This window comes from Melozone crissalis, unplaced genomic scaffold (genome assembly GCF_028551555.1).
Source record: "Melozone crissalis strain CALT ecotype California unplaced genomic scaffold, PUWL_Pcris_2 ptg000057l_1, whole genome shotgun sequence".
In the NCBI taxonomy this organism is placed as follows: Eukaryota; Metazoa; Chordata; class Aves; order Passeriformes; family Passerellidae; genus Melozone; species Melozone crissalis.
Window position 1 is genome coordinate 8,999,455 of NW_026535835.1, and position 22,098 is coordinate 9,021,552.

General features: G+C 46.3%; 1 protein-coding gene across 2 annotated transcripts; it reads left to right on the forward strand.

The window, feature by feature from the left end:
* Nucleotides 1-4,153: 4,153 nt before the first annotated feature.
* AKAP10 (A-kinase anchoring protein 10) lies at nt 4,154-22,031 on the forward strand. Of its 2 annotated transcripts, XM_054287157.1 has the most exons (15): nt 4,154-4,319; nt 7,802-7,849; nt 9,884-10,066; nt 10,374-10,889; nt 12,254-12,352; nt 12,778-12,862; nt 13,199-13,322; nt 14,334-14,470; nt 15,381-15,525; nt 16,259-16,432; nt 17,804-17,913; nt 18,253-18,335; nt 18,890-18,942; nt 19,509-19,604; nt 20,636-22,031. In XM_054287157.1, exons 1-15 carry the CDS (start codon nt 4,154-4,156, stop codon nt 20,639-20,641), a joined length of 2,025 nt encoding a protein of 674 aa, XP_054143132.1. In that variant the 3' UTR covers nt 20,642-22,031. The 2 variants fall into 2 exon arrangements, with proteins under 2 accessions (XP_054143132.1, XP_054143133.1); XM_054287158.1 differs by lacking the exon at nt 7,802-7,849 and having other exon boundaries at nt 4,260-4,319; nt 20,636-22,025.
* The last annotated feature ends 67 nt before the right edge of the window (nt 22,032-22,098 follow it).

Below are 22,098 nucleotides of genomic sequence, written 5' to 3' on the forward strand. Positions count from 1 at the left end.
AATTCCGCGGTGGCACCGCGCGGGGGATTGAAACCCGCCGTGGCAGGGAGGTTTAGATTGAAACCCGAGGTTTAGATTGAAACCCGCCGTGCAGGGAGGTCTCGGGCTCGGGGTCCGCTCGGGGCTCGGGCTGTGTTATCCTCTGATCCCGCAGGTTTCTCCAAGGTGCTGGAGGCACAGCGGCTGCCCGGGAGCCTGCGCTTGTTTGAGGTGTAAAAGCTGCGCCTCCCAGTGCAGATGGATTTTTATAACAGTCATTCTAAAAACTTCATGGATCAGGTTTCATTCCTGCTAAACCTCACGGCGCAGCACGGATTGATGTTTTATGTTGTGCCTCGCAGATCTTACGGGTTTTCTCGGTCTCCAGGAGCTCAGCTGTTCCCCCGAGCGGCCCCACGTCCATCAGCCGCATAAAGAACCAGATCCTTTTTAAAATGTAGCAAAAAAAGTCTTTATCCTGCACTAATGTCCTCGGGCGGGTTTCGGGCACTTACTGCTGAGAGCGCTGAAACAGGTAAAGACATTTGGGCAGCTTTGGTCAAAAAAAGAGTTTTTCCTTTAGGTCCAGGGCGCGTTGGTTGGTGTTTAAAGCGCAGAGGGCTCCGAGTCGTGGGAAGTGCAGATCCCGCAGCACAAGCCGGGGGCTTGGCACCCTCTCCTGGTGCGCGCCCGGAGTGCTGCGGCAGCGACGGCAAATCCGCTCCTGCAGCCGAGTGAATGCACGGGCACGGCCCCGGAACGCTGCGGTTCTGTCCTCATGCTGCCCTTGGGCTCCATGGAGCTGTGTCTGTGTCCTGCTTTTAGAAATGCTGCTCGTCCTGGGACCTCGGGAAAGTTCTGAAGGGATAAAATCACACTCAGCCTTGTTTTACCCCCCATAATCCTGGGCTCAGAGAAATACCCGACTGCTGGCATGTGCTGCATCGCTTCTTGTACTCCTTGAGGGATCCAGAAAAGCAAAAGGTGGGGGAAAAAAGAACGGAGAAACAGAAGATGGTGTTAAAATAAATTATTATTCTCCAAGTATTTATGATGCCATAGAATGGCAAGAACTGTGGATTGGAGGGAGGTCGTCTGAGGTGAGTCCCAGAGAGCGCTGGTGGTGCCATCTGGGCAGGGTGGAGCCCAGCGAGCCCCTTTGCCTTCCCTGATCCAGAACAATTCCTGAGCGGCTCCGTCCCTGCAGGAGCAGCCACGGCAGGGCCGGGAAGAGCTCAGGACCTGGAGAGGGAGATTTTCTGCTTTTGCTGCTCAGTGCTGCTTCAGAGCTCTGTCCAGCACATCTGCAGGTCACCAAGCAGCTCTTCCTGCTGGGAGTGAACCTTTTTTGTACCTTTTTACCCCATTTTACACTTCAAACCTCGAGTTCTAACTCACCCAATGGGAGTCAGAGACTCTTCACCCCTTGTCTGAACAAACCTCCCTCTCTGGGAATGTGCCCCGTGGAAGGAAGCAGGGAGGAACTGCAGTGTTTTAATAAAAGCAGTTAATTTTCACCAGGCTGGGACGTGGGAGAATTCCCTGCTTTGAAACGCTCAGCACAGGGACCAACCCTCCCATTCCCATGAGGTTCATGGACTGAGGTCAGCCACAGCCAAACCTGCCAGGAATTCTGTGTGTGCATGCAGACACTTGTTTTCCCATTAAAAAAAAAAAAAAAAAGAAAATTAGGAGTAAAATACAAGTCTCTAATTGAAGGTGCTGTGAGTTTCTGTGCAAAGACATAAACTTTGACTCCTGATGTGTTTAGGACATTATTAGTTATTCCAGAGTAAAATCTCAGCTGTTAAAGTCCTTACTCATATAATTTTTGGTATTTGTGTTCTCAAATATAGTGAGAATTCTATATATGAGAGAGAATCCCAACATCATGGGAATAAATTGACTGTCCCAAAGATGGGAGACATGGGAATGGCCTCTAATGTGTGTTAGATTTGTGTTTTTGTGCTGTAATTGAGCAGAGCAGTGCCCTGTGATTAATTATCAAAGGCAACAAAGTCTTGTTCTGTTTTATTCTATCTGTCCAAACACAATTATTCCATTTAGATCTTTTCAGATATTAAAGTTTACTTCTTTTTCTAGCTGTGGAGAGGGAAAAAATCAAGCACTGAGACAGCCTTTTTTTTTTATTTTAATTTGAATCTTTTCATTTAGGGAGGAGTCCCTCAGCTTCTCTGACGTTGGCCAACCCATGTCCTGAAGTCATATTTAACTGATTGCTCAGATAATTAAACTGTCATGTTCTGTTAAATGCTCCAGCACCTGCTGTCACTCACACTTCCAGTTCAGATCCAGGTCCAAGGCTAAGGGAGCAGCTCTGGCTTGGAGCTTCAGCCCTTCTGAATTCCCAAAAATGAGAGAAAATGTCTGTCCAGGGAAGGTAATTCATGTCAAACTCTTGTGTCAATCATTGCATCTTTCTTCAACCCCCATGTATACCCCGAAACCAAGAGGATTGGGTGCAAAGTTTTGGCAGAATATGTTAATTTAGTGTTCCCTGAGTCATCCCCTTCTTTCCAGTTTGCTCATCTTCAGAATGTTTTAGTCTATTAGCAGTCTCTGAGGTTATGTGCCAATTAAATAATTCCATTCATTATGCAGAAACCGTATAGAATAGTTCATTATGCTTCAGCCAGCCTCTGGGCATGTGTACAAAACTGTATCAAAGAGCACCAGTTAACAAAAATAATATCAAAAGAGAAAATGCAATTGCTACAGGGTGTTGATCAGCGGCACCATCCCGCCCAGGAGACGGCTCCATCCCAGCCCTGGAAGATCCCCGTGTACCTTTTATGCCATTTACAATTTATGAGTCTTAATTACTGAGTGTTTGTAAAGAGCTTTGGAATGCTCGGATGAAAGGAGGCGCAGAAACTCAGGCAATGATTATTAATTACATCACTTTGGCACGGCTCAGGCAGCAAGGGCAGGACAGTTACACGGCACAGGGTGACACTGCATCGATCCGGGGTGACACGGCCATGGCAGAGCTGCCCTCTGGCTCCGTGCCTCAGCTTCTCACACACTCACTAACCAGAATTTATAATAACAGTCATTACAAAGTGTTTGTAAAGTTTTTAGAACAGGGATCTCAGAGATCAACCTGAGGAGTGTCTTCTCAGAGATCAACCTAAGCGCCGTGTGACGGTGACAAACGTCCCGGGCAGGTGAGGAAAGAGCGGATTTGCCTCGGGAGGATGATTAAGAGGATTTTTGTGGCAGGATTCGAGGCGCAGACGGAACTGACTTATGGGACAGCGATTCTGCAGGTGGAGAGCGGCCCGGCAGGGATTTCTGGCTGTGCTGGACTCGGACCGCCGTGGGATGAGGGAAGGAGCCGCTGAGGGATGAGGGAGCGGCCGAGGGATGAGGGAAGGAGCCGCCGCATTCCGGCACCGGCCGCGGCCTCGCGTGTCCCGCACAGACAGAGCCCACAGGGCTGCAGGACTGGGACCGGCCCTGCAGAGCCCTCACACCCCGGGCGGGGCTGTCCGTGTGTCCGTCTGTCTGTCTGCCCCTCTGTGCGGCCCCCAGGGCTGAAGGGGACATTTGGGGACACGTCCCTGAGGTCTCTCTCCAGGACGCCTCCGCTCTCACGGCCCTGCACGGCGCCTGGCCGTCATCCCCTGCTTTCGGGAATCTGTCCCCTCCTTTCGGGGATCTGTCGCCTCCTTTCAGGGCTCTGTCCCTTCCTTTCGGGGCTCTGGCCCCGTGCCCTCGGGACGCGCCCGAGCTGCCGCAGCGTCCCCGGGTCACCCGTGCCCTCAGTCAAGATGGCGGCCGTCGCCTCACGCCGCCCGGCGCCCCCCGCCCTGATCAAAAATGGCCGCCCCTCCCCGGACCCCCGCGGGCTCCTTGCCCTCACCCAACATGGCGGCCCCGCCCGGCCCCATTGGCGGGCGGGCGCGATGCCGGGGCGGCCATGTTGAGTGCGGCCGCATCCCGCCGTGCCGCGCGGGCGGCGCTGCCGGAAGCGGGCGCGGGGCCGTTGTTGACAACATGGCGGCCGCGGGCGCCGCCGCGGGAGGAAGAGGCGGAGGGAGCGGCGGCGGCGGGCGGGCGCAGCAGCCTCATTCATAGGACCCGGCGCGCTGCCTTCCCTCCCTCCCGCCTTCCCCCGCCCCGGCGGCCGCCTTGCCCCCTCCCCGGCGCTATGTCCTTCTTCAGGCGGAAAGGTAGGGGGGCGGCGGGCGGGCGGCCGCCGGGCTCGTCCCCCGCGCGGCTGCCGGGCCCCGGCCCTGCCCCTCCGGGCACCGGCACCGCCGCCGCGCCCCGCGAGGACGCGCGGGCCCTGAGGAGCGGCGTCCCCGCCAATGACGGTCAGTGCCGGCGCCGCGTCCTCTCCTCCCGCGGGGCTGGGAGGGCTCGGGGGGCCGGGGCTGGGGCCGGGCGGGGCTCGGGGGGCTCCGCCGGGGCTCTCCGGTGAGCGGCAGCGACCGCCGGGGCTCTCCGGTCAGTGACCGCCGGCCGCGGGCCCCGGCTGCCCGCGGCTCCGCACGGTGACCGGAGCGGGAGGGGGCTGGGGCGCCTCCCACGCTTCGCGCAGGGTTGGAGCCTCTGAGCCCTTTACGGAGGGTTTTTCACAACGCTGACATAGCCGGCTTTGTATAAATTATAATGGGAATGTACAGCAGCGGCTGAAAATGTCAGTGAAAAAGGGACCTCATGGCACCGAGCTCTCCGCGAAAGCCAGAGCAGTCCTTGGCTGTTTATTCTGCAATGGATTTGGTAGGGAGCACAAACTGGGAAATTGAGGGCTGCTGAAATATTTATAATACTCCAGCAGCACAAATGGGCGCAGTTTAAGTGTTCTCTGGGAGTGCAGCGTTCTGAAGGCACTTTGTGCTCATGCTGCAGGCAGGGCCCTGCACTCTCAGCCTGCCCAGCTGTGGTTTGGGTGGTTTTTGTTGAAAGTGGCACCTTTTAGGAAGGGCCCTTGGGAAAGTTCTGTTTCCTCGTGATGCTGCAACTCGAGCAATGCAACCATTGATCTCCTGATGCAGCGCTGTCCTAAAGCCTCTCTGGGTTACTGAACCCAAAATGCACATCCTGGGAGGCAAGGACCTGGTGCCTGGGCTGATGGAGATGCTCTTGCCTCTCACATCCTCTGGATCTTGCTCAGCCAAAGCAGCAGCACTGAAAATGTCACCTCTTTGGGGAGGTTAGTGCAGCAGTTGTGCAAGAAATGAATCTAAACTTAGCAGATCTGAAGAGTCTGGAAGGCACTGAGGGCTTTGCGAGTGCCATAATCCTTTCCAGGGTGTTCATATACAAATGTTGAGCTGCAGAATAAAACTTTTAATAGTGGTTATGAGGTCTTCAAAAGGAGCTCCTGCTGCTTCATTGAGAATTATGGAGCTGAGGTTTCATCCTGATGTGGGATCACAGGGACAAGGTCAGCCTGTGAGGAAACTTTCTCAGGGAGAAAGCCATGAAAGCTCTGATTATCTGAGAAGTGTAATTGAGGATCTGTGTTCCTTTGATTAAAGGATCTTTGGTCAGGGAGGCAAATCAGCACTAAATGCCCGAGAGAGAGACGCTGTGAAGGAGAGGAGAAAAGCAACCTTTCATCTGGGCTGTGCATGAAGCACTGCTCGGTGTGATCTCTGTTTTAGGTGTGGCTTTTTGAGAAGATTTGAGCTGGAACTGAGGAAAGCAGCACATATAGGCTTAGGATAGAACTCTGGCCACGTGCAGGCCAAAATCCTACAAACACCAATGTTCCTGGGGTGAGCTGTTGTTGTTTATGAGGATATTGCAGTGGGTAAAAATTAAAACTAATTTAAAATTAAGCCATAGCAAGAATCATAAAACAACTGACCTGCAGAAAAATCAAAACCAGGGGTGAAATGTTTTTATAGCTTGGGCCTTAAAATAAAGGTCTGGCAGACTGAGGGTGGATAATGGGTTGAGAAATCAAAGTGTAGCAGGTGAGCTGGGTGCTTGAGGGCAGGTTATGAAACTGCTGCCAGTGGAACAGCTCATCCCTGGGGATATCTTGGGAATAACGTGCAGTCCCACAGCCTGGCTGACCTCAGCAGGATCTCCCTGGTTTTTGTGTGCTGTTGACTCGCTGTGAACACTTTTTGAGTTTGTTCAGAGCATTTCTAGATGTGAATTGAAGCTCTGGAATGTCACGTGCTGCTTTGGCACCCTTTGGAATGGGATTGGCCACGGGAAATGTCACCCTCAGCCTTGTCCTGTGGTTCCTTCTGGTTTCACACAGGCTCCACACAGCATCCGCTCTCTGGGGGAAGTGAAAGTGAATTCTTGTAGTGAAACTTCACCCTCTGAAATTCGGGCTTGTCCTGGATCAGAGCTGATTTTGTCCCTCCTGTCACTGGTGTCGCTTGGTCGTGCTCAGAGCTGCTGGGGACAGAAGCAGCCTGTGTGGGAAGGGTTGGGACACGAGCCTGGAGTTGGTATTTCCAGTTGTAAGTAGGTATTTAGGGAGGAACTGAGGTATTTAAACTGAAAATAGGCTTATGGAGGGCAGCTGTGTGAAACCCAGGAATTGCTGCTGGCAGCTAAGAAACTGGTTTGGTGAAATATTGGAGTGATTTGGGAAAGATGAGAGCTCGCAGAAGTTGATTTCCCTTCTGTCCATCAGCTCGGTTATGTAAAGGCTGGTTACCCTCCTGCTGCATCGGTGCAGGTCAGCGTGGGGAGGGGAGAATCCTCCTGGTTTAATGTCCCCTGACCCCTCTGTCGCACACACCGAGTGCTCCTGCAGCCGCAGCTCCCCCTGTGCAGCCCTGCAGCGTTGGTGCTCGCAGGGCAGCCTGGAGGCAGCGCTGCAGCCTCGGGCCGGGCCAATTATGTAACCCGAGACCGGAGCTCTGCTCTGAAATATTTACCGTGTCTAGATGGAATAGGAGCGCTTCGGGTGGGTTTTTGGGGTGTGTTTTGTGATGTAAATGCGGGATTGTGCGGGGCTGTGCCCTGTGCTTACCTCAGGAAGGGCTCCACGCTCGGTGTGCAGGGATGACCCATTTGTGGTAATAATCCTTGCCTGGAGCAGCCTGCCTGGTAGATCACATTCTCCAATTTGTTTCTCTGCCATCCTGTTTATGTGCTGCTTGGGTTTCTTTATTTTTGTTTTGAACAGATCTCCTCCTTCACTTCCTTTAGGAGCTTCCTTTAACAAATAGTAATATTTAAAAAAAATAAATCCTCAAAGCGCTTTTCCATCACAACTTTTTACGCTGTTATCTCCCCATCAGTTGTTCACCCGGGGTTTCATGATGATTAAGCAAGAATATTTGTGAGAGAATTAACTGTTTGCAGGGAGTTTCCAGAGCATTTCTGTGGTGCCCATCATGTGCATGGAAGCAGCTCCATGGAGCCAGAGCCAGCCCACATCTCCTCAGTGTTGGGTGTTCTGTAACACAAGGGAAATGTTGTTTTAGGTGATTTTTGGTTCACAGGGAGCACCTGCCAGTGCTCTGCACTTAAAACACACCTTTCCCACTCTTCCCAGTTCATGCTGTTTAATAAAGTCACCCTGAGTGAAGCTTTAATCTATAGACAGCAAACATCTTCCTCCATGGAAGTGTGCAGACTGTATTTTATGGAAGTTAATTAATGGATGATAAGGTTTTGCTTTTGAAAGTCAACAGAAAAGCTTTGAAAGCCTCTGTTAGTTACTAGATGTGCAATTTAAATGAGAAATCAGTTTTAACAAAATTATTGTTTCTGTCTGCCTCTGATACTTGCTGATGTTGGGGATCCTGTGTCCATTCTCAGGTGAATGCCATTAGTTACCCAAAATAGCATTAACATTTTCCCTTGTATTTTACAGTGAAAGGCAAAGAACAAGAAAAGACCACAGATGTGAAAGCAATTAAAAGTAAGATCAAACTTTTTCTGTAAATTCAGATCTCTGCCATCATGCACCATTTTTATCTTCCCCATCAGGATCATTCCTTACTCCTGAGCACAGATCTGACCTGTGCATCAAACCCAGAACTTAATTCTGTTTCTGGCTATTTATAGTAACTAATCTTTCCTCCTCCTCTTGCTGATTCTGTAGGTGCAGGAGGTTATTAAGTTATGTCAGGCATGAGCTTTAATTCAAAGTGATCAGGCACTCCAGTCACCTTGCAGTGCTCGTTCCTTATCCACAGCAAATTGCTCCAGGAGTTCCTTGCTCAGGTGCAGTGTCCTTTGGAGTTTGCAAAGTGCAGCTTCTCTGTGTCTGGTTTGCAGAAGCTGCTGCAGATTTAACTTGGATGGGGCTGAAGATCCCAATCCCAATGAGCCATTCCTTGCTGCTCTGTGGGGTGCAGAGGTCTTGCTCCTAAATCTCTTAGGAAAGGAGAAAAGATCTTGGTGGAGTAGAGATTTATAAACTGTAGGAAAACAAGTTTGTTGATCCTGTCAGATTTTCTTGCAGTACTGAAAGGAGATGAGGTAAATGCCACAATCTGATTTGTTACTTTTATACCCTCAGACAAAATCTTGTTTCTGTGCTGGTAATGTGTTATCTGCACATCAAGAGAAAATTACAGGCTTTTTTCACCTTGGTGGTCTGTCTTTCAAATCAAATGCAGGAAACAGTGAGTTGCATCCATTTCATAGCCACACCTCACCTGTCAGTGCAACTACCAGTATGGTGACCCTGAAAATAAAAATAAACTTGAAAATTTATAGTACTGCATGTAAGCTGCTGCAGCACAGAGCACGTTTGTTTGACCCTTAGAGAAAATAGAACATTTTTTTCTCAAATGTCTAAAATATAAAATTCAATTTAAATCTAATTGACAAAAGCTTGTAGCATTATGAGGAGTATGACTCTGGCTCTACACAAGTGACCTCCACCAAATTTTCCCACTGCTGCCATCCCTTGGCCTTGGAAAAAAGATATTTTCTCCATTATTGCTGGTAGGAAACACCCAGGGGCTTTGTAAGAAATAGCAGGTGGTGTCTTGATGTCCAGTCCTGCAGCTGCACAAGCACTTGGCAAAAATTTAAATGTTTCCATTGCTCCTGAGGTATCTGTGACATCTAAGTGTGAAATTGTCAACTGCTGTCATAGAATTGGGAATAAAAATAAAGTGATGCAGCATGGAAGTCATGAAGCCCAAGGTGCCTGACGCCTTGATGGGACACATCCCTGGGAAGTGTGGAGCTGATCAGCTCATCTGATGTGCTTTATTTTTGAGTCAGAGGTGTGAGATGTCCCTGCACAACATCCTTATCCAGCACAGCTTCCTGAGAGCTTTGGAATCTGCTGTCAGCATGGTTGGGGTTTTTTCCAGCTTTGTCATCAATTAACAATTAGCAGAGTTGTGTGAGGAAGTTCTTATTTGTTCTTTTTTGTGTCCTGAAACAGCCAGAGGGGGTTAAGTTTATAACCTGGGTTTCATCACAGGTATTTCCTTATTGCTTTTTTTTTTCTCTTGCAACCAAGCAGAAGCAACAAGAATATTTTTGAGAAATAACTCTCATTAAACCTCACAGATAGCTGTGTACCTCAGGATTTTTTAACACATTTTAGCTTTCAAAAAGGCATGGAAATGGATTGGCAGGAGCATTGGAACTAAACTAAACTGTTGACAGTATAAAGTTGTTACAGTAGTGGTTATCAAGGAAGCAGGAAGACTCAGGAATATTTCATGTGTAAACTTGGACGTGGCGTCTCTTGATTTGCTGCTGAGTAAGGAAAATAGAGGTGGGTGGGAATGAATTTATTCTTGCAATAATAAAACTTGGGGTCTTTAATCAGACCCTTAATCAAAGATGACACCCAATGGTACGGTGGGGTTCTAATGAGACTGACCCTTGCCAACTCCCTGGTGTATTTTGGGGTGCTCAGCATTGGGCAGTGTTTAGAAGAGGTCTTGGTGTCCTTGTGCTTTACCAATTCCTGTCCTGATTCCAGCTCCAGTCCCAGTACATTCCCCCCAGAGAAGCACCAGGAATCATGCCTTGCTGGAGGCTGCAGGACCAAGCCATGTGGCCATCAACGCCATCTCTGCCAACATGGACTCCTTCTCCAGCAGCCGCACAGCTGCCCTCAAGAAGCAGCCAAGTCACATGGAAGCTGCTCACTTTGGAGACTTAGGTAAGGCTCTAAGAATGCCAACTTTTCTTTTTATTTTCTGTATTTATTTTGTGTATTTATTTTGTGATGGTGTGCACTCACCATCCCTTGGTTTTCAGGTAAACAAATAGGTAATAAAAGTGTGGCTGCTGTTATAACAACATCTGTGTTACCCTGAGAGGGATTTGAAGGGAACAGACTTTTAATTCCTTTATTTTGTCATTGTGTTGGAATTGCCTCTTCACAGTTGCATTACAGGACACTTCTGTATCCCACCCCCACATCTGTGGTACAATACGGACTCACTCCCTTTCATGTTTTCCTTTAGGCAGATCGTGTCTGAACTACCAGGCTCAAGAGACCAAATCAAGCCTTTCCAAGACCCTTGAACAAGTCCTGCAGGACAGTGTAGCCCTCCCTTACTTCATCCAGTTCATGGAGCTGCGCAGGATGGAGCACCTGGTGAAATTCTGGCTGGAGGCCGAGAGCTTCCACTCCACCACGTGGTCCCGCATCCGCGCCCACAGCCTGAACACGGTGAAGCAGAGCTCGCTGGCAGAGCCGGTGTCCCCCTGCAAGCAGCAGGAATTGGGCTCCTCTCCCCCTGCTGCCAGCCTGGAGGAGAGGCTGGAGCTCTCCAAGCCCCACAGAACTGCCAGCAGCCAGAACCATGCAGGGCTGCTGGGGCAGCACAGCCACGGCTCCAGGGCTCTGCCCCGGGGCACAGCAGAGCCTGGGACTCGCCCTCTTCCAAATGATCAGCAAGAATCTTCCAAGCTTTCAGTATCAAATAGAAACAGCCCCTCCTCTGCACTAAAGGACTTGTCAGGAAAACTCATGAAAAGTAAGTGCTGTGTGTTCCCTTTGCTTGGAAAGGTGGGAAATGAACATTTTTGTGCAGGGAGCTGCCTCAGTTCTCAGGCTCTTAGCAAGCCTGATGTTGCAAGGAAGAAAGTTTTGTGTATTATTGATGTTAACTGATGCTGGTCAGCTTGAGCTGTGTATTGTTTGACTTGTTGAAAAATAAAAAAGCTGCTGAAGAGACTTCAAAATTATTGTGTACTCAATGAGCTTAGGTTGGTTCTGTTCTTCCATGGGTAATCATAAGAAATTAATTGAACATTGCTATGTCCAGTTCTTCCCTCACCTGTCCCATCCCACCTTAAAAGAACTGCAGAAAGTTTGGATGGTGGGGCTGGGAATGGATAATTCACTTGTCATGGAAGGTAAATATCCTGTATTACATAAAGTGACAAGTAGTGGTTACAAGAGACTTGTGGGGATTTGTGTGTGGAATGTACTGGTTTTGTTCTTGGATTTATTTGATAGAGTTCCTTCCCTTGTAACTGATTTGTTGTCATTTGGATTCCACCTCTTCAGAGGCTGCTGGAAGTAAGGATGAAATTAAATATTTCCTTTTGGTAGTGAGCTACATGCACAGCAACATGTTTCTCTACTTTGCATCTACTCAGTCCTCCCTCATTTGTGCAAGTCTGCAGCCAAAAAGGAAACACTTCTTTCTTCATATTGGTTCCTTTTGTTTGCCCAACTGTTTCCTTGTGTTGCATCCCTTTCTCTTGCCGTTTGTCTTTCTCATGTAGTTGTTTGTCATGTGCCTCCACAATACATAACCTCAGCCCCAAAGCCACTTAAACAGGGAAAATGATGTTTTAGTCACCAAAGCATCTCTGCTTTCTGATGTCTAAAAAGAATTTGAAAACACAGGGTCCTTATTGAGAAATCTGAAAAGAATTTGGGGATAATTTTTTCCTCTCTTCCAGAGCAGAGTCCCAAGTCTCAAAAGATGAACACAACTTTTTTGAGGCATATCATTTTAAGATTTTTTTTTCTAGTAATTCCTGTATAATGCAAGTGATTTCTCTGTAATGAGAGTAAAAATTGGGAATTTCACTTGCCTGAAAGCTGTTGCTTCTGGGACTGTGGTGTGCAGCTGAGGAAGTGGGTTCTGCCTTGTGTGCTGGTAGGGAAAATTTGGAGCTGTGTTGTTTTATTCCATCCCAGTCCATGCTGGGTTTGTTGTGACCTGACTGGAGATCACACAGTCCCTGCAGCTGGTCAGGGGCAGATTATGAATATCCTGCAGTGGAAACATCACTGAGAATTAGACAGCTGCTTTTCTGAAGAGCAAATATTTGTTACTCACTCACTGAGGAATTCCAAGTTTGATTCTGTGTTTCTTCCCTGCAGGTATAGAACGGGATGCAGTTAGTACTTTTACCAAATATATTTCTCCAGATGCTGCTAAACCAATCCCTATTACAGAAGCAATGAGAAATGACATAGTTGGTAAGAATAAATTCCTCATTTCAGAGCTGCTCTGTCCCCATAAAAATGTGTCTTTAATATGTCACATATTTGCATTTATCTTTATTTTAATGAATTTTAAAGGCAGCCTTAAAAGGATAGGAGATTACAAGTGTCAGTGGATCTGGCCTTCAGCAGTGCTGTGAATATCCTCATGAAAACTTTCAGAGATTTTGTTTAAATTAGGGAAGGCATTCTTGGTGATTATGGAGGGGATCCAGATGAGTCTCAATCAAATACTTTAGCCATGTTATTTTTATTTGGCCAGCCTTGAAAGCTCTTTGCTCAGTCAGAACCAGCTGATTCTGGTGGATTTGAACTGCAGTCTTTCATTAACCAGTCCTTGCTCTGCCTTCCAGCTCCATCAGCCAAATCCATGTTAAAATTAACCTTCTCTTTCTTTGCAGCAAAGATCTGTGGGGAGGATGGCCAGGTGGATCCCAACTGCTTTGTTACAGCCCAGTCCATAGTGTTCAATGCAATGGAACAAGAGTAAGTTGATGCCATGGTTTGGGTTCTTGTGTCTCTTGCCCTAAAGGTTCTGTTAAGAGTGTTTATGGAGACATGACCATATCAGCACTTTCTGTGCTGTATTTTATATTTGAAATTGCTCAGATCCCTTCTCCAAATCCATTCTTGCTGAACTTGGCTGTTCACACTCTTGTGTTCTTTATTTCCTTCTTGTGCCATTTACAAACCTGCTCTGTTTCTTGCTTGTTTGGTTTTTATCCAGCCAAAAGTATCAGAGTTCTGGGCAAGGGCTGATGGGTTCTGAGGGTGCCTTGGGTGCTGCTGACCCTGATAAGTGACTGTCCCTTGTCTGTGCAGGCACTTTAGTGAATTCCTGCGGAGTCACCATTTCTGTAAATACCAGATTGAGGTGCTGACCAGTGGGACTGTGTATCTGGCTGACATTCTGTTCTGTGAGTCAGCCCTCTTCTACTTCTCTGAGGTGAGTGGCAATGTTTGGGTTTGCTTTTAGATCCCTTTCTAGCAGATGGAACAAATCTGTTCATTCCTTGATGGCTTTGGGTTGGATTTGGGCAGGAATTGTTCCCTGGCACAGGGTGCCCAGAGCAGCTGTGGCTGCCCTGGATCCCTGGCAGTGCCCAAGGCTGGGCTGGATGAGGCTTGGAGCAACCTGGGATAGTGGAAGGTGTCCCTGCTGTGGAACTGGATCATTTTTAAGGTTCCATTCCACCCAAACAATTCTGTAATTCTATGATTCTAAATACAATAAAAAGCCCAAGGTGTATTTTTTTCTGAGAGAAAATGCACTGAACTTCTTCCTGCCCTCACGTAGAACTAATTCAAATGTTCAAACCTGTCCATTGTGTTGTGGAATGAGTAGTTGTGATTTCCTCTCAGTTGCTGAGTGCTTCTCAGAGTCTCTTTGCTTTGTAGAAGCTTTGACATTATCTTGATCTTCACATTGTAGTGACTGTAAAAGCCTGGATTGCAGATAACAAATCACAACCAGTGCTATGTGGAGAAGGCACCTTTAGTGATGTGATAGGTTAAATAAAAGATATCACAGTTTCAGGCTCCTGCACCTTTAAGGAATCAGCTCTTGACACACTTGTCCTGACAGTCTGACAAGCTGATGTAGTTTGAAACTGCAGCTTGGGAAGCTGAGACAATGTGCTGAGCTCAGTGTAAGCTAAATGCAGCATGAAAATGGTGCTTCCTGTCCTAGGACAAGACAAATAGTTTTTTGGAAACTAAGTGTAAAAATAAGTACAGAAAAGAAATGTCAGAAGTTCTCTTTTTTTTTTTTTTCTCTTTTTTCCTCCCCAAGCAAGCTAAATCTGTCTGAAACAGAAATTCAAAATACTGTGCCAAATTTTGCATCACTAATATAGGGCCTATGTTTCTTGTTCTAAACAGGAAGAAGGAAGTTAAAAATTATTAAGTTTCTTGCTAAGACTTCTTTAATCTCCTCTTTTTGTGCTTTCCCTTGCAGTACATGGAGAAGGAAGATGCAGTTAATGTACTGCAGTTCTGGCTGGCAGCAGATAACTTCCAGTCTCAGCTTGCTGCCAAAGAAGGCCAGTATGATGGGCAAGAAGCACAGAATGATGCCATGATTTTGTATGACAAGTGAGGGAGCTCAACAATCCTTTCTTTCTGTACTTGTGGTTTTGTGTTTGCTGTGCAAAAGGAACTTCTCTGCATTCTTGGGCTGGTCTGCTGAGGTGCATTTTATCAAGGTGGTTTTTGATGTGTTTGCACACATGAACAGAATTTTTTTTACATACATGAGGAGAAATCCTTACAAGGATTCCATTCTTAAATATAATTCAGGATTTTCAGGACTTGATTGCTTGGTTTTGTTTGGTTGGGAAGTATCAAAGCTGATGGGTTGTCATTTGAAAATGGAAGGGGTTTAAGCCTAGTAGCAGAAAAACCTTAATGTTCAGATACTCTTATCCGTATAAAGTAGGCTGTAGAAACTCTTCTCCCATGTAATAAAAGCCAACCAGTGCTTGTTGTTAGTATTGTGAAATATTTCCTTTTTTAAGGAAGCAATCAGATCCTTTTTAACATCAGACTTCCAGGAGAGGAACTTTCTTCCTGTACTTTGTGCTTCACTTTAGCAATAAGACAGCTGGGAGACAGACAGCACAACTGCTTCCAGGAAATGTTTGTTCTTAAGCTGAAGTGGGAGGCTCTACCACAGCTTATTACCCAAGGAGGAAATAACATTGGAGAGGAAGTAAATGCTTCACTCAGGCTCATCAATCATTCCCCCATCCTTACACTCAGTTTGGAAGGATGTGAGCAGTAGTGAGCAGCAGTAGAGCCAAGGCTGCTTTGGAGTTCTGGGTGTTTCCTGCTCCATTCCTGTTTCCCATTCTCTGTTTTTCATCTGTGTTTCAGGGCAGGGCTCTCAGACTGTTTCTGTCTCACCTGTAGTAGTGGGGACCAGGTGTGTGCAGTGTCTGGGGTGGGCACTGAGCACTGCAGAGGTTTGCAAATCCTCTTTGTGTTGTTTCCTTGCCCTGCCCAGGTACTTCTCCCTGCAGGCCACGCACCCTCTGGGCTTTGATGACTCTGTGAGGCTGGAGATTGAATCCAACATCTGCAGGGAGGGGGGGCCTCTCCCCAACTGCTTCACCACTCCCTTGAGGCAGGCCTGGACAACCATGGAGACGGTGAGGGATCCTCCAGAGTGGGCTGGGGTTGATCCCCCTTCAGAGTGGGGTTCACACTCAGTGAGGATGATGGGGGCTCCATAGTGTGCCCTGATTTGTGCTGTTCCTTTACTGATTTCCTGTTTACCTGGATAATAGAAGAGCTTCAGGAAAATCTGCCAGACTCTTCCCCTGCCTGATTTGAAGATACCACCCACTGCTGCTGTTAATGCTCTGTTTGTCTCATTGGGTGATTATTGCACTTTAATGGAAGTAACAGAATTTCCTCCCATGTGAATTGCTATCAACAGCTTATTTTGTATCTTTGGAAAATTTCCCTTCCTCTTAGTAGGAGTTGTTTGCAAGTCTAATACAAGTGCTGTGGTTAATAATGTAACTCTGGGATACCCAGATACCAGAGATGAATTCTTTGATTCTGGAGCTGCAGAGAATTGTGCACAGTGGAACAGAATAACTGTAAAGCCTGTTGGGCTGCCAAGCTTAAGTTTCTAGAGGGGGGAAAAAAGCCCTGAACTTCAGTTCCATTTACTGGGGGATTTCATTAATAGGCAGTTGGGTTTGTTCATTTTGCAGTAGGATTAAAACTTAAAGCAATGCAGTTGCTAATCCACAGTAATTCCATGCATGGATGCTTTTACTTGTGTTCCATCTACACAAGGACTGAGATGTTTGTGTGCTCTTCTCTAACTATGCAGACCAACCTTAATTAAAGGAGACTTTTCCCATCTCTCAGGTTTTCCTGCCTGGTTTCTTGTCCAGCAACCTTTACTACAAATACTTGAATGACCTCATCCATTCAGTCCGAGGAGATGAATTCCCAGGAGGGAACATTGCACTGAGTATCCATGGCCCTGGCAGCTCTCCTGACAGTGATTCCATAGGGAGCACGGATGGCTCTGCCTCCCAGGTACCACCTTGGCTTTCCTGTGTCAGTATCCAAGGAAACACCATTCCACTTTCATTTAAAGCCTGTGCTGTGTTAGGGTGTGTTTAATCTACCTGCAGCTCAGTTCTGTCAGAAGTGTCTCTGCTGTTTGTTGTACCCACAGCCTTGTGCTGCTGTTATTTCTTTACATCAGTGATGTCTTTATTAAGTTGCTGCTTTACTGAAGACTTTTTATGATGCCATAATACCTAAGAATGCTTGTTACTAGAACTAACATTATTTTGTCAATACCATAGTTACAACTTCAGGTGAAAATTGACACTTGTGAATATGCTATCAAATTTAAATATAACTATGCTAGTTTTGTGTGCTCAGTTCTTTTAAAGTGCCAAATCTTCTGTCCTGAAGAGTGAACTCATCTCCAGGGCTAAAGGCATCAATCTGCTCAAACACAGAGCAGATTCTGGCTAACCTGTAACCAGGACAGCTTGGAAACTGCAAGCCCAGCTGAGAGCAGAGGAGCCAAGCGACTGCTGCTTTTATTGAACTCTGCAGGGCAGCCCTGAGCTTCAAACCCAGCATCCACACCACTGTTAGTCATGTCCTGGCTTTTCAGCAACTTGGAAGCTCTACCACCTGCTTGTGCTATTTTTAAACCTCCTAATTTGCAAGGAGGGAATATTCCTCCCCTAGCTGTGAAGTGAGGAATAAAATCTGTGTTCTTGCAGCCTCCTGCTGCTTGAACCTCTGAGCAGGAGGAACTGCTGGTAATTGGCTGGGCAATTTAGGAGATGAGGTGCTGCTTTCTGTGTGAGCATTCCTGCTTGTGTGAACAGGAGAATCTCTGGCTCTCTGCATATTTTTGCATACAGAGCAGCAGGAGAGGAGCTGCCATTGGTGTTCCTGTTCCGTGCTGAGGCGATAATGGAGTGCTGTGTGTTGTGCCCTCCCTGCTGTTGCTCTGATGTTTCCTTGGCTTTTTATTCATAATCTTATATAAATACTCCAGGGCAGAAGATAAATAATTTGTTCTCTGTGCATGGGGGAGGCATCTGTGTTTGGGAATTGCTTAGCAAGAGCAGGAGGGATGTTCCAGACTCACAACAAATGATTTGTGAGCACACACGGATCTGCTGAGCTGATAACTGAGCAGTGAGTGCTGACCTGGGCTTTGTGTCTTTGGCTCTGTCCACAGAATTTTATCATCCTCTGCTAACAACAATGTCCTGTGAGTTGGGAATTCAAGGCTGTGTAGACACACTGATTCTTTTATACTCTTGCTTAGAGACTTGATGGAGGTTTATCTGTGTTAAAAGCAGTAAAATTGCAGTTTTGTTAAGAAGCTGGTAGTTATCTGCATTGGGCACTAATACTTAGAATTTTTATTTGTAGTCCAATGTCAAAAAGGCTAATGTTAAAATCCTGAAAAATTTTGATGAAGCAATAATTGTAGATGCTGCAAGTCTGGATCCAGAATCTTTGTATCAACGAACATATGCAGGGTAAGGTTCATTTTGGTGTATTGTTTCCTTTCTGGTTACATGTTTCACCTCTGTTTCATTTTTGCTGTGTCCTCCTGCATGGAGAGTAGGCCTAAATACAAGATCTTAGTCCATGTCTTAATATTTGATAGTAACTTTATTTCAATAGTGTGATTTAACACCCAGTCATTGTTTCTTTGACCAAAATGGCAGACAGAAATATTTTTCTAATTGGTTTTTCTCTTCCTCTTAGTTATTGTTCTTTGATTCCAAAATGTAGCCAATATATAGCCAAATACAGCTTTCCATAATGCCAGAGTTCTTTTGATTACCCACATGGTTCTTCACTCCTCTCCTCAGGAAGATGACATTTGGAAGAGTCAGTGACCTGGGGCAGTTCATCAGAGAATCTGAACCAGAGCCTGATGTCAAAAAATCAAAAGGTTTGCTTTGCTCTTTCTCTCCATTTCTGCAAACATCTGCAGAGCTGCTCTCTTCCCTGCTGGAGTTAAGATAGGCAAAGTGTTTGACTCTTTCCAGATCTGTTTTAAGCTAAATAGAAATTCTGTGGGGATTGGCCTGTAGTGAGGCAAAACTGATCTCGGGCCCAGTTTCCTTCCCAAGTTCTGCTTTCCTGGTCCAGCTGGACTCCAGGGAGGATGAGCAGCCTGTGGGAGTTGGAGCTGTCGGTGGAACCTGGCAGGGATGGCAGTGTCAGCAGCTGAGCTGGTGATCAAACCCTCAAAGCTTTGGCCTTGAGATAAAAAAGAGCTGCAGCTCTCCACAAGCTTCCCACCCAGGCTGGAACCTGCTGCTGGTGCTGCTGTTCAGCTCTGGGGAAGGTTCAGTGTCCAAATGGCTGCAGGCAGTCCCTTGTCCTTCCTGCCACCCCTCCATGTCCTGAATGGCAGCACAGCAAACCTCAGAAGGGTGACAGGAATCAGCTTTGTGCCTCACTTTGCTGACATACCTTGCTTGCTGTTTTTATCTCAACCAGGGTCCATGTTTTCACAAGCAATGAAGAAATGGGTTCAAGGAAATACAGATGAGGTGTGTCCTCTTTCATGTTCTTCTTGTGACTTTACACTCCAAAGAAATAAAGTATTGATGTTCTTAATCCTGCCTGTTATCTCTGAGTATCTTTTTGCTGCACCAAGAACAGGGAGGCTCTGTGTGCTAAAGATAATTTGATTGCATGTATGTGTGAAACTGGTTTGCTCTTTGCCAGTGCTTGCTGGTTGAACTAATTAAGTGTGTGCTTGCAGTCAGGATTTTTCTTGTTGTGGTTTTATTTATCTGTAAATAGGGGTGGAAGTGCTCTATGAGTGACCACTGCACATGGATTCCAGGCTGCATTTTTCCCCTCTGAGGGGCTTGGACAAATCCCCAAGAGATAAATCTAAAATCTCCATTAACTCTCTTGGAAATTGCATCAAGCCTTAGGTACAATAATTGAAATTAACACTTGGAAGCCAGGTGCATTTCCATTGAGGGAGGATGTGTTCATACAGGTTGTGGAGTTGTGAAGGTTTCCCTGACTCCAAGGCTGTGCTGAGAGCTCTGTGTTTGTCCTTTAAGAACCTGAGGCTATCTGTGTTTTGGGCTGTGTTTTTCAGGCTCAAGAAGAGATGGCTTGGAGGATAGCAAAGATGATTGTCAACGACGTGATGCAGCAGGCGCAGTGTGAGCAGCCCTTGGAGAAGGTCACCAAGGTAGGGGGTGGAGAGGCTGCTGCCTTCATCTGGCTCCAGCCAGGCTGTGGGAGGAGCAGAGCTCTCACTTGCCTTCCTCCTGTGGCTGAAACCCACGCTGGAAAATGTTCAAGCAGAGCATGAGAGGAAGAAACAAATGTTGGAAGTGTTTGGGCCTACGTGTGATGTAGGAATTTCTTAGCAGATGCCTGTGGTGGTTCTCCTGTGCAAGCATTAAACTTGTCTTGGTTTGAGTCTCCAAACTGCCTAATTAGTTAAAAGGGTGATCTGTGAGCAGGATGAAATGTAATTCCTGCCTTGAGCTCACACTTGCTGTGTCCTCTTAGTCAGTAGTGGCATTTCTGCTTGAAGTTCAGTGAAACTCAGCATCTGTGGATTTGTCTCATTGGTGCTCTCATTTGCACACTTCTGTCTCCAGACTTTCACCCTGTGCGTGGGTTTGTGTGTTGTTGCTTAGTGGCTGTTGTTGTACAGCCCATGTGTTCTCTGTGTAAAAACCCCAGTTCTGAGGCAGCAGCTGGATTTTGTGAAATATTGGTGACAGCAGGTTACCAAGTTAATGCCTGGCACTTCTGACTTTCAGGCATATGAGTTTATAAAAATTAACTTGCATTATGTTCAGTTATTGAAAGTGCACATGTGCCAAAGCCCAGGTTTTGGGTCCAAATGGGTGGATCCACAGTTTCACTGGGAGTGAACACTGATTATTTTCTTTCTAATAGAGCAGTAACATTTAAATAACTTGTACAATGACTTTACTTAATAGCTTGGCTGCAATGATACAGTTCCAGTCTGCCTGGATGAAAAGGTCACTCAGCACAGTATTTAGAATTCTCAAATGACTGCAGATGCTCTGGATTCAATTAAGCAAGTAATCAAAAGGTTGAGTGTGTTTGGATTAGGTTTGAGGCTTTTTTCTCCCCCAAACTCAAACAAACCTGGCTTCAACATTTTTAAACACAAAATGTCGTTCTATTGAACAGTTACCTTGCATGTTTTAGGGTAAAATTAACTGGTTTTCCCTTTTCCAGCTATGATTTTAGAAACTCCAGGACAGGAAATCTGGTTTTCCACTTCGAGAACAAGTGAACTTTCCCTATTGGTGGATTCTTTAACACAGCCAATAAAAACAAAGCACTGTTACTCCAACCACTGGAATCCCCCTCATTTCTGAGGAAGAATGAAGAAGAAGCAATCCTGGACCTCCACTGTAGAGAGTGAAGAAAACACTTCTGCCTGGTGTATGTGGCATTCACAGAAATGATGGTTCTGAGATGAAGATGCAGTTTACAAATGTGTCACTGAGGAACTGTCATTGACTTCACAAATACTTGACCCTGTCTCACAAAAAGACTTTCAAGCAAAATATCTGCAATGGGACACAGAGGCCACAACAGAGGGGAAGGTTTTGCTGTAGTTTCTGGTTCTACTGCTTGTAATTTTTAAACACAGAGTTGGAAGGGCTGTGGGGCAAATCCATGGGCAGTGAATGACCTGGGAAGTTCTAAGTTTAATTTTCCGTTACTTGAAATAGATGAGTATTCAAGTGTAAGATAAATGTATTTTACTTCATACCTGCATTAACTCTGAAGGCAGTGTAGAAGGGTCAGGAACTCCTCCTTGTTGAGCTCCTACACCTGCACACACACACATCTCCCTGCTTCCACCACGGGGCAGAGCCAAGGCTGGTCCTGCAGCCCCTCTGCTCCCACCTTGGACCCTGCAGTGCTCCACGCCCTGTCCTCACCATCCACGAGCAAGGAAAAAAGGAATTGCTGCCACTCTCCATCGCTTGTTGTCCTCCACCCAACGTAGGATCTAATTCCAGATGTTTGGTTTACAAAGAAAAACAGTTTTTAATGACCTCTGGCCTTCTTCCTGACACTGTCCACACTTACCATGTTACACAGCACCTCCTTTTTTTCCCCAGCAAATCGATTTTGCAGGGTAGCAGAAGTACTCAGTGTCTCACCCTTATGTTACTGCTGCATTTTTAGTATACAACACTTTTATTTTGGGTCTTTTTTTTAACTCTAATGATTGCTTTTCTCCTCAAACTTGTGCAAAGAAATCACTATGCGAAGAACTCAAATCATTTCCAATGTTCAGAATATCTTGATTGACTAGAAAGTGTTATTCTGTTGCAATATTTGATTGTATAGAGACACACTGTATTGTTATGAAAAAGCAAAAAAGGCTGTGTATAGGTTTTTGGTACTATGTACCACCTCTTATTTCTCTCATACCCAAGCATTCATGTACTTAAAACATACTATATTTAATTGTGTTTTGATTTAAAATATATAAATATTAAAATTTGTGTCGATTTTCTGTTTTTATGGGGTTTGACGTTACATGGGATGGAGTTTTTTATGTAAGTTTTAGGGGAAATTTTGCCCTCATTTCTTAATGGATTATGTTCTTGGCAGTGTGCTGAATAAGATTAATTCTTATTTAAATACTAAATAATTTGTTCAATCACAGGACATGGCAG